Raw genomic sequence first — 12,505 nt, 5'->3', positions numbered from 1 at the left:
TTTCCTGTAAACCCCCACTAGGAGACAGACTGTATTTTGCTCATTTTACATAACAATTACCATGCCCCCATGACTCCTCTTTATGACTGTGGTTCCAATCTTGATTCTACAGCTGCTTGCTCCCATTCTATCTCACTAGTATTCAACACTTTTTTCCTCCTAGTATGATTGCACCTCTCATGTAGCGGAGATAGAGCAGGTTTTACTCAGAGAAAATTACAAAGCCTATTTTTTGCAAACCTTGTCTGACTGCAAGTTTCTGGCTGCCCCTGTTCCACAGAAATGGCAATTTCAGCTTACGGAATTACAAAGCAACCAACTAAGTGAATCCTCTGTGCTTTCTTCTGTGACCGCATAAGTACTGAAGTGCTTTTCTCTGCACACCAGTGATCATTATTCCAGCAAAAGCAACCCGTGGCCTCCTCAGAATAGATAAGGACCTTTACAAAGAGACTGAGGTTTTAATATTTATTTTGCACATGTGCATGCACATGCAAATGTGGCTCACACATCATTTTTAATGAAAACACTAGGGCAAGATAGGCTTTAAAGTTAGGGTGAAAGCACCGTTCTACTGTTCCTTGACTGAATACTGTCAACCCAATTAATACCCTGATAACGCCAGTGATGCCAGCTGAATGCCACTGCCAGAGGGCAATTTCTAGCTTATTTCTGCAAAGTATTTATCTAGAGATAATTACATATTAGCCTGATATATTTTACTTGCTGTTGCAATACAAATTGACCTGGCATTGAACCATATATTACAACTGTTTCAATTGTACTATGAGCATTCAAACCAGCTGTAAAAAGTTCCCTGTATTGAGAATGGAGAAACTTTCTTTCTCATTGCAACTGTCCTGTAGCTTTTTGTTTTAAAAATGGGTTTTAGTTTTAATGTGGAATTAAATGATTGTAGTAATATGAAATATAAATTCTTACAAATATATGTGTGAAATTGTAGATGCAATATCTTTCTTTCTTATCCAGGAGAAAGTCCATTGTTAATAAATCAAATAATGTGAAGTTTTTTTGTTCTTTGATAAGTCAAATATCTGCACTAGACAATGTACCACCTTTTGGGTGTGACTCTCTGACCAAAAACTTCTTACCTAAGGAAGGGAACACTTTTTTCCCCCTCTCCTTAGGTCATTGTGTGCACAGGTTTCAATAAAATTGTTTTCATTGCTGGATCTTGTATATCTGATCATACCCCATGGAAATAAATGTGATAGAAACATCTGAACAGGATATTTTAAGACTTGGCTTGTTGCTTACACTTGGTTGAAATCAAACATTACCCAGACACTGCTGAATGGCAACAGACTGAAGTGGTGAATCCACAAAGTCTTCCTTCAAGTTGTGCACTCCTCTTGAAAAAAATGCCAAATGCACCTGCAGATAGGGCTGAGAGTGATTCAGGTGCCTGGGATGGGTGTCAACAAGTTTATCTTAAGGTATTTTACATTTGAAAATTTCCAGGTTACTGGTTACAATGATCTGTGACTGACTTCTCCCTGTAAAAGGGTCTGTTCTGCCTATATTGTTCAGATATGCCTGTAAGATGTTATTTGATTATCTTCTTATAATGTTATTCTTTAAATTTTTTTTTTTTTTTCCTAAAGGCCTCTTTAAAATGAGAATATGAGTCAGGAATCTCATAGAAATTTTAGAAAAAAACCCTTGTGTATTGGTGCTTTCTATTACAAATGTAGTACATGTTTATCATTATGATGATAATGTGTAAGTATGTATCAAAGGAAAACACTAGGGAGTCAAAGCCAATACCGTAAATAATGTCTTTTACTTGTTCCTCTTTACAAACAGATATTCAAGAGTTTTATGAAGTGACGCTGCTAAACTCCCAGAAAAGCTATGAGCAAAAAATAGAAGAAGCAAATCAAGTTGCAGAGAAATGGGAGAAGACAACATCTGCTACAGACCATGAAAATCTGCAGAAAAAACAGGAGGTAATTTAACAGATTAAGAATTAAAACATATGTAATGAGTGAGATGTCTCAAACCTGAGAAGAGCCATGCAATGGTGTATAAGATTGAAAGGATGTGTTAATTAAGGCATTAGATTGGGGTGTGAAGGATATATATACATATAGTGTTATCCCTCTGACCTTGATTATGTTGCAAACTTCTTTATCCTTTCAATTGCAATCTGTCAAAGGGAAAGTAGAAAACTTCCATTTTCTCATCCTTTGTGTACTTTATCTGATACTTGGTGTCTGTGATTACTCCCCAAAAGAGAATATATCTTCTGTACTTGCTGATAACCACTGAGGTTATTAATACTCCAGTGATTAGATCCTGCATAAAAATTTTAATATGACTTTTCACATTTCTGCGACTGACATTGGGCTGAACTCTTCCACAGTCCAAGTTCACAGAGATCAACCAAAATAGTATCTGCATGGGGAATAGATACACAGAAGAAGGTTGCACACCTTTTCTCCACTGTAGCCAGTGGAAGCATTCAAAACCTTTCTTTGTCACCCCCAACTCTAATCTGCCTTTGCCAGCCTCCAGATTATTATTAACTATATTAGTAATCTAAACTACTTGCCTCCACCCACCTTTGTACTTCAAAGATTGAAACATACCCCACAGAAGCAAGCAATGCATTGCTCTGTTCTTAAACAGTGAAACAGAAATAGGGTGGGCATGGAATGCAAACTGCAAATCTCCAGACCAGAATCAAAGATGAAGGAAATGTATAAAAATTTTCATTGTTGTCATGGTAAGTAAGGCATTTCAAATTTTAAAAGTTGTTGGCAAGAACTTTCCCATAGGCATGACTATTTTTAAGAGCTTTCCTCCTTTTTAAAAATGTAAAACTCAGACAGAAATTGTAGTTCTACATGACATTTGAGATGTGATTCTTTAAAAAGATAAATCAGGTGGCCAGGAAAAAACTCTCTGAAGAAATGAAGAAATTTATTGTAAAAATTAATTAGCAAAAGAAGCGTACAGAATTAATGAGAACAAGCGTTCCGGTTTTGAGTGAAATCAGAACAAATGAGTCTTAACACTAATGTAGGATATATCCCATGAATGATTTAACATTTGAGTCACAGTTTGAAAGCACAGACAGCAAATATCTGTCTTCTATTTTTTTAAATTTTATTTAGTAAGCACAAATCTTTATGCTTTAGAATGTGAAAGTGTGGTGAAAGTGTATTCCTGTTATCTCTTGGAGCATCTGATAAAGACAGTGGACAGACTCTCTTTTTATTTCAGCCTCATCAAAGTATTTGACCCTCAACCCCACCTTCCTTAAACTCATTGCTATCTAAGAGGTGTGCTGCTGGTCTTGTACAGGGGAATTTGAACTCTAAATTCTATGCTGAAGATAATAGATACAGGGCCCACTCCAGACTTTTCTTATTTTATGAAAAAAATGTTCTGATTTAAAGAAAAAGTAGAAAGTAGAAAACTATAGCATAGGAAGTGAAATAGCCTTTTCAAGGCACAGTGCTCGCAGTCAGAGTCCAGGGTACCATTTTCAAATTTGCTGTCTCTCCATAAATGTCATCAGGGAAATGGGAGAACAAAATGTTTAGTCCCTTTAAAAATCATACATATTTCAAGGGCCCAGTGCAGGCAAGAGACTGGATTGTAGACTTTTGTTTTTTTCCTTATGACAGCTCAACATACTATCGGCAGTTCTGAGTCAGAACTGATTAGTGCAACATGGATGTACAACCTGCTGTACAAATCCAAGATAGCCCTTTGCTTTCTATGAAAAATTATCATATGAAAATGTAACCAAATAATCTATCATGTAAATTCTTATTCATGGTCTGTTCCTCACGGGAAATGATTGTTTAGTACTTTCTTTTCCATCCCTCAATTACGTGTCCCACATTTGGAAAGAAAAGGCCTCCCTTCTTTCATAGAATCACAGACTTATGGAATGGCTTTTGTTGGAAGGTACCTTAAAGATCTTCTAATCCCATGGCAGGACACCTTCCACTAGGTTGCTCAGAGCCCCATCCAACTTGACCTTGAACACTTCCAGCAATGGGGCATCCACAGCTTCTCTGGGCAATCTGTTCCAGTGCCTCACCACCCTCACAGTAAAGAATCTCTTCCTAATATCTAATCTAAACCTCCAGTCTTTCAGTTTAAAACCATATTCCCTTGTTTTATCACTACATATCCTTATCAAAGGTCTCTTTCCATCTTTCTTGTAGGCTTCTTTCAGGTACCAGAAGGCTGCAATTAGGTCACTCCCAAGCCTTCTGTTTTCCACACTGAACGATCCCAGCTCTCTTGGCTTTCCTCATAGGAGAGGTGCTTCATCCCTCTGAGGATGTCTGTGACCTCCTCTGGCTGTGCTCCAGCAGGTCAATGTCCTTGCTGTGCTGCTGGATGCAGCACTCAAAGCCCAAGTATAATCAGTCAGTCCAGACGCCATCCTCCTTTCATGCATTCCACTCAAAACCTTCCTTGGCTGTCTATATGTAATTTTTTTCTGTATAAATGGGTCCTTTTTTTTGCATTTATTTTCCAATCTTAATTGTTGATAAAAAGGAAAGGAGCTTTTACCACCTTCTCATCCAGGACAGATGTCCTCTGAGCCCTCCTTTGTATTTATGTACTTGCTTTCTGAAAGTGTAGATTTTTAGATAAGAGAAAAGCTGTTAGGTTGTTTGCAATACTGTACAAATTTGCCACCTTGCATCTGTAATCACCATACTGGATTTTAGCAAACTGGTGCTAGATCTCACAGCCTACTGGGGCTGGATCTTCACTGCTTTAACTAGACATGAAAGGGTCATGACCCATCTTATAATCTCCTATCACTCTCAGAGAATGCCTGAAAAGAGAGATGTCTCCCAGACTCAGACTGTAATTTTGAATGGCCTCTGTAAAAGCAAGTGAGAAATTAGTGGAATATAAGAGCTCACAGTATGTGTCAGAACCAGTAACATCCAAATTTTTAGTGTGAATGCCTCCACATAGCATCCTGTGACTACAAAACAATGGAATTAACAAAAAGTGTTGGGGTTTTAGTGATAGTTACTGTTTTGGGGTTTTTTTCTACACTTTTTCTTTGTTTTGGTTTGTTTTTTGCAAGCATGCTTCTAGCTAAATTCTGTGTTGTTTAGGTTTTAATCCTAGGATCCCCTAGTCCCCATGAAATTGATAAATATTTAGGTATATATTTATTTGTGTGTGACTATGCATTTAAACATCACGTCCTTGCTTTTTGCTTCATCATTAACAGCTTTGTTGGTCATCTGAATAAGCAGTAACTGCAATGTTTGCAGATGAAAAATGCACTATTACTTACCATCACATTATTATTGCATTTCTCCCTGTATAGAGACTAAATATATGTGTCAATGTATCTGGCAGAGCTGTAAATATCATAGACGAAAATAATTCAAGTGGGTGGGTGTTAGTGAAAAGGAAGAAAGAAGGACCTATATGAATGTGTTTTTTGAGTGAATTTATCCATGTTGCTTTCCCTCCTGTAAATGCAACTTGATAAAATCAGCTTAAGTTGGTGGATAGTTTCAGAATCAATGAAGGTTTTGGGTCATGTTCAGATTCACTAGAAATGTTTATGAAGTTCTATTTGCAAAGGCTTTTTTTGTTTCATATATTCAGATAGGAAGCAGGGAATGTGATATTGGGCACTAAATGAAAAAGTCCAACATGTTCATCATGATGTAGGAACTCTAGAATGTAACTCCTAAGAAGACCTAAAATATCCCTATTGTCCATTCTCTTGCCCTGGGGCAGATCAACTGCATTTCAACCATTCCTGTCATGTTTGCCTAGACTGTTCTGTAAAACCTCCCACAGTGGGGAGTCAACTGCTTCTGCAGGTAGCTTATTTCCTCACTGATGGAAAGCCTTTCCTGATGACAAACAGGAGTTTCTCTAAGTGCAATTAGAACCCGTTAGATTTTGTTCAATTAGCAGTAGACATGGATAACATTTTATTTAGTTCTGTTCCAAAAAGCACTTAAACACATCACAGAATCATGCAGCATCGTAGAAAGGTTTGGGTTGGAAGGGACCTTAAAGATCATCAAGTGCCAGCTCTCCCTGCCCTGGGCAGACATGGTCCAGTAGACCAGGTTTCACAAAGCCACCTTCAAACTGGCCTTGAGCACGCTCAGGGATGGGGCAACCACAGCTTTTCTGGGTTCCAGTGTCTCGCCATCCTCATCATGAGGAAGTTTCTTGTAATATTCAATCTAAACCTAATCTCTCACCATGTAAAGCCATCATCCCTTGTCCTATCCCTCACGTGTTCTTGTAAATAGTCCCTTTCTTCTAGCCCCCTTTAGGTCCTTAACGAGGTCTCTCTGGAACCTTCTCTTCTCCAGGCTGCACAACCCAGACTCTCTCAACCTGTTTTTATAGGAGAGCTGCTCCAGCCCTCTGATTGTCTTGGCCTCTTCTGGACTTGCTTCAACAGATCCACATCATTCTCATGACAGGGATCCCAGAGCTCAATGCTTTACATGCCTCTATAACAACAAATGCTAGATTGTAATGAAAAGTCTTGTCTTTTGGGATAGAAAATATTTAGTTGTCTTAGACTCTTCTCAAAGGAACTGTACTTAGAGGTATGAAATATTTTAGTTTCCAAAACAAAAATCCTTGAGGCACTGTGAAAAGCAATTAGTGTTGACAGCACAGGCACTATATATCTCTCTTACAAATCTCCAAATATATAAAAAAAAATTCTGGAGACTAGTTTGCAAGATTTATGTATTAATGAAAATATTAACTCAGGATTTGGGAACAGCAGGTTTTAATTTCTTACTGTTCTGTGTACCTCCTGAAGTACTGTATGTGAAGTTTGAGAAGAGAACTTAAGAAGTAAGTAATGAAAGGGAACTGGAAATTATAGTGTCTGAGGTATCTCACCACATGGAGATATCAGTTAAGGACCACATCTGACAGGTATGGGCACTGCATGGGCAGAAGTAGTTGTTCAGGATTAAAGCCCACAAAACACAGAATACTCCTATAAACTGACAAGTAATGAATTCCAAATATGGGACAAGGTGTCATTCCCGTAAAATCTGCCTCATTAAGATGTTGATACTTTATCCCGATTAATGTTCAGAATCATGATCTCTATTCTGTAAATAAGACCATAGCTAGATGTCTCTCATAAAATGCGTAAAGGCACTGCTGGTACTTTTTTTCTTTTGAAGAATCTATCTGATGAGGATGTTTTCTGAGGATGTGGAAATCCATGTACGGCTCTGTCCTCGACTAGAGAGGAGCTGATAGTACTTCTCACCGATAAGAGTGCACTAAGAATTATGCTGGCAGTATTGTTTAACTTTTTCTTTTTGGGATGTTGCCTGTTTGTGTGGAATAATTAAATATTTATTGGGACAGAGTGCTGACACGTGGCTTTATAATTTAGAGTTTATAGCTATTATTGCTCTGACAAGTATTAAAGTCTAGGCTGCTTTGTCTTCTTTTGCATACACAAGTGTGGATCCCTTCCTCCCCAGCAAGTGCACAAACACCAGTGTTGAAAAGTCCTTTTCAACACTGTAAAGCAATGCAAAGCCCTTCTCCTTGTTTTCTCTTCTCTCTTTTCCACCTCCCCATTGTCACCATACTTATATTTAAATCTGGAAGGGGGAGGATTTAACAGAAAGTATTAAGAACTCCACTTCAAATGCCCACTATGTCCCAGGGAGCCGTATGTTCATTCCTCTCAAACTGAATTTAGGGGATGCGGGATGTTGCATTCAGTGGGAGGGTTGGTGACACATAGGGGAGGAAGTGTAGCTGGAGTTCACCTAACTGAGCAGGTTGTGAAGGTATGACAGAAGCATGGAGTTTGTGGATGCTGACAGTGCTTAGACATTGGGCTGATGATATGGTCCAGACAAGCTCATTTTGGGAACAAACAAATGCCAGGTACCTACCTAGAGAACATGGCTGTGTAGATGTGACACATGCCTCCAGAATTTCTGATGATCTCAAATGCTTTTAAGCTGAGTCATTGCAAGTTGCAGTAATATAGCATCTGCATTGCCTTAAACCAAGCAATAGTTGTCTGCCCATGTAGCCTGGTACCTGGCTTCCAGTGAGGGCCAGGAGCAGATGCTCAGGAAAGAGTCAGAAAAGACCAACCCTTGTGTTGGGTGCTCAAGCTGTTTTGCAAGTCTAATGTGAATTTGTTTGAACTAGAAGCACAGAAAGTGTTCAGTGCTGGGAAATTCAGCCTTACCTTATTTTATAAACATTCAGCATGGTATTCACCGCAGCTGACTGGGGATGTGCCCAATCTGCTGCTGGAAATCATGAAGACAAGATTTGTTTGTAATTTCACCTCTGCCAAAGAGCCTCATTATTTCTTTGGGCCAAGGTTTATAAGACTAGCATTCACAGCTTGAAAGCATTTTCTTGAAATTATGGCTCTTAAATTGTCCCTGTTGGAGAAGAAAGACTGATTTCTTTCCACCCCTAGAAAATGTGAGATAGGGGTTGAGCTGAAAGTGGTTTAAATTCAGGTCTTCCATTGCTTCAAGAAGTGCTCTCTCCCTTCCCAGCCCCAGATAAGTCTGGGGAAAGGTATTCTCCATCTCTGCTGTCTGTGCAGCAGTATTAGTGGTTTCCTGCAGGTTGAGAGTGTGTGTGCAGGTCTGAGCCCAGCTCCTCAGCTTAGCAAATGGTTGCTAGCCTGGGAAAAAGCTTTTTTCCCTCCCAGGACTCTCTGCATTGCAATAAGCAGTCACTAGCTAAAGGATGTCTCTCACTCAAGCATTGTGTAGATAAGTACAATTGAAATTCTGAGATGTTTAGAATATACAGTAATGGAGAACAAAAAAAACCCACCTAGATGGAGGAATCCATCTGGTAAAACAAAAATGGAGTTGCTCTCTAGTATGAGAGTAGAAACACTGCTGGAAGCTGCAGGTTTGTGCTCCACACAGTCATTGAAGGAGATAAATTTACCCTTGTTTTAACCTCTATATTTTTTAATTTGGTCTTCACTACTCCTTATTTCTGGTCAGCAGTGTTTTGACCTTTATCTGGATGGAAAGCTGAGGTGAAGGAAAAGAACGCTCTGCTGTTGCACTTACATATAAATCTGGCAACTGAAGGTCTGCCTGTTCCAGTACCATTGCATGAAAAGACTATTTACTTATAGGGCATATGGTGCAGATACTTTGGCCATATTGAATGATAATTATTTGCAATTGCTGTGCAAGTTTGGTTATCACACTCTGATCTCATATGCACAATCTTCATTCAGCAGTGTGGGATCATTGCTTTGACAGGGTCCCCAAAGATTCCAGTTCTTCATTTAATTCCTGTTGTTCTGTGCATTTCTTATGTTTAGAAGCTCGTTTTGCAAATAAATTTAATTGCATCATGCAAAATGAATCCTCTGTTTGCTTCAGGAGTGCCTGCTATCCTTGTACCCAGCTATTATAAACACTGTAATTACTTCTCTGTCCTCTAAGTGCTGGCTTGTTAAAAGTTCCAGCAGTAAACCCTTACTTAAAAATCTTCTGCCTGAAGCAATTAACAAACCATTAATCTGTTTCACACTAACAGTTAGTTTAAAAAACATGGAACTTCAGCCACTTCTATATGTGCCTATAAAAAAATCAGTCTTTTCTCTGGAGTTTTGTTTGTTTTCTTTGTTTGTAACTGGGTACAGCTTAATTTGTGTGGCTTGATTTACTCCCAGGAGCCACATTTGATTCTGTTTAAGTGATTATACTTAATATGCAAGAGTCATTAGGTATGATCAACCATAATGTTTCATTAGAAGGGTTCAAAACATTGAGTTTTATGCATCTGTTTCTTCACTAGATTTAGCACTATAGTATACATTTATCTGATCAAATGCAATTTGTGTCTGTGGGTTGATTTTGTGCCAGAGCCAATTCCCAAGTAATTCTATTTGGCACTAAGTTCTCCTTCAAGACAGCAGCAGTCTTTTTAAGGGGTACAGTATAAGTGACATCTTGGTGTGCGTTTTGCTAGTCATGTTCCTTTTGCACCCCAGGGTTTGTGACAACCCTGACTAGATAATTATTGAACAACAATGCTGAAGCTTAGCTCCATGTTTGTTAGGGTTTGGTTGTTTTTTAATATACAGTAGCTTTGTAATTTTACTTTTTTTATGCATTATTAAGGTTTTCTTTACTTGCAGAGATTATTCTATACACTTGTCTTTTCTTCTCAACTGGATTGACTAATGTTTAGAAAAGGGTAACTGCAAAGTCACTGTTTTATTAAACCCTTATTTATTAGTAGCTTCAGCTAAATGCCTTGTCCATAGTTGGTATCCATGCTGGGTCTCTATTTATAAATTTGTTATTTGTTCTGTAGCTTGTCAATAACTTGAGTGCCAGAGCATCTGTTAAATGTCATTTTAGAGTTGCTTCTGAATGTGTTTTAATATGGTTAGGCCAATGTTTTTGTTTTAAACTAAGTTGTATCTATGCAGAACAGTGTCATCCTGTGGACAGAAATGCTTTTGTGATGTAGGGCAACATACATATCATGCCACTCTTTAAACAGACAATTTCTGTCCCACTGGACAAGGCTTGGAACTCGACTTCATTTTGCTTTTGACATCTCCTTGTGTTTGCATATTTAGGCATGCTCATGATAACAAGCCTTTTCCTTTGTTGCGTCTCACTTCTTCACAGTGCAGGGGAAAGGGATATGGGGTTCCTGGTTAATGTAAAGCTGAACATGAGCCAGCAGTGCCCTGGCAGCCAGGAGGGCCGAGTGTGTCCTGGGGGACATCAGGCACAGCATGGCCAGCCTGGCAAGGGAGAGATTGTCCCGCTCTGCTCTGAGCTGGGGCAGCCTCCCCTCAAGTGCAGTTTGGAGCACCATAAGGTGAGAAGGACATTAAGCTATTGGAGACTGTCCAAAGGAGGGCCACAAGAATGGTGAAGGGTCTGTCCTGTGGGGCAGCCATATGAGGAGTGGCTGAGGGCACTGTGTCTGCTCAGCCTGGAGCAGGGGAGACTGAGGGGAGACCTCATGGGAAGTCTCCAGCTTCCTCACAAGGAGCAGCACTGACCTCTTGTCTCTGGTGACCAGCAATAACACCCAAGGAAATGGCCTAAAGTTGTGTGGAGGGAGGTTTAGGTTGGACATTAGAAAAAGGTTCTTCACTCAGAAGATGGCTGGGCACTGGAACAGGCTCCCCACAGAGCACTTGGTCACTTCCAAGGTACCAAGCCTGACAGAGTTCAACAAGTGTTTGGACAAAACCCTAAGGAACATGGTGTGACTCTTGGGGCTATCCTGTGTAGGGCCAGGAGCTTGATTCTATGATCCTTTGGATCCCTTCCAACTGAAGATATTTTATGATTCTGTGGTTTTAGTTTAACATCACAATCATATTGGTGTGCCTTGCATGAAGGTTTAGAGGACTCACTGGTTTCATTTGTCCTTTTTGACAGAGAGATCTGATTGTTCAGTTTAATAATTGTTTTCTACTGATATTAATGGGATGGATCTGTGATTTTGGTATTAAATTAAACCAGATCAGCATTGATGGAAGAGTCACATCTTCCACAACAGGTTTATTTGTTTTTTTATATTTTTTTCACATTTATATAATATGCCTATCTAACAACCTCTAGGTAGTTTTTTGATCTGTGATTTGTTATTACAATTCCAAAGGATTGGGAGCAGGCCAGAACAGCTGTGAGGGACCAGAAACAATAATTTTCCCCAATGAAAATGTGCCTGAGTATCAACCAGCATACAGAATGAGCCAAACTTTTAATTAAGCAGTGAGTCTCTATTATGATAAGCATTGAGGTCAGACTATTGTGTAAATTCCACTTCTGTGTATCAAGGTCAAAAATGATAGATCTAGTTTGAAAATATCACTTGACAAAAAGCTCTTGCAATTTTAACTTTTAAATGTTTTTTCTAAAAATTTATTTTCCTAAATCATGATATGTTTCAACAAGGGAATACCAGATTAGTCTGAAAAAAGTATGAACATAAAAATACCAGAATATCCCAAGAGGCTTGCTTCTTCCACAAGCTAGCAGTTCCTCTGAATGGTGTGTGATATAATTCATTGTTTCTAATAAGACTCTGAGAAGTTTTATTTTAGCTACCTGTAAAAACAAGTACATCAGCTCCTAAAGTATACTTCTTTGTCCTATAAAGCTGCAAGGGTTCTGTAAAATTGATGTTCAGGGACAAATGTACTCTAGTTAAGATTAATTCTAAAAATATTTCAGAACAATTTGTCTTACACATTTATTAACTCTGATTCTTCACCAATCTGAGCAACTAAGCAAGAGAATTCACTGCCCTCCAGTGCAAAGGACACAGGTCTCCATAGAGAGGTTTAAGAGTCTATTATATGTTTCTGCAGTCTACCAATACTCCTTTATTAAGATGTTTCTTAAATAGTTCCCAAGAATAAAGAATAATTATCACCCCAAGAATTCTGGATCACATAAAGGTCAACATGGATGTGATTCCTTGGATAGATGAATGTAAC

General features: G+C 38.8%; 1 protein-coding gene across 6 annotated transcripts in view; it reads left to right on the top strand.

Annotated features, from left to right (window-relative positions):
* Positions 1 to 12,505, top strand: part of DLG2 (discs large MAGUK scaffold protein 2) — a 986,158-nt gene that overhangs the window by 120,432 nt on the left and 853,221 nt on the right. For all 6 annotated transcript variants that reach the window (XM_033516385.1, XM_033516379.1, XM_033516378.1 and 3 more), the window contains exon 4: positions 1,828 to 1,970. In XM_033516385.1, coding sequence (XP_033372276.1) covers positions 1,828 to 1,970 — 143 coding nt within the window. The remainder of the gene's footprint in view (positions 1 to 1,827; positions 1,971 to 12,505) is intronic.

This window comes from Parus major, chromosome 1, assembly GCF_001522545.3.
Source record: "Parus major isolate Abel chromosome 1, Parus_major1.1, whole genome shotgun sequence".
Taxonomy (NCBI): Eukaryota; Metazoa; Chordata; class Aves; order Passeriformes; family Paridae; genus Parus; species Parus major.
The sequence above is the reverse complement of the archived record's forward strand: the minus strand, read 5'-3'. Positions and strand labels throughout refer to the sequence as shown.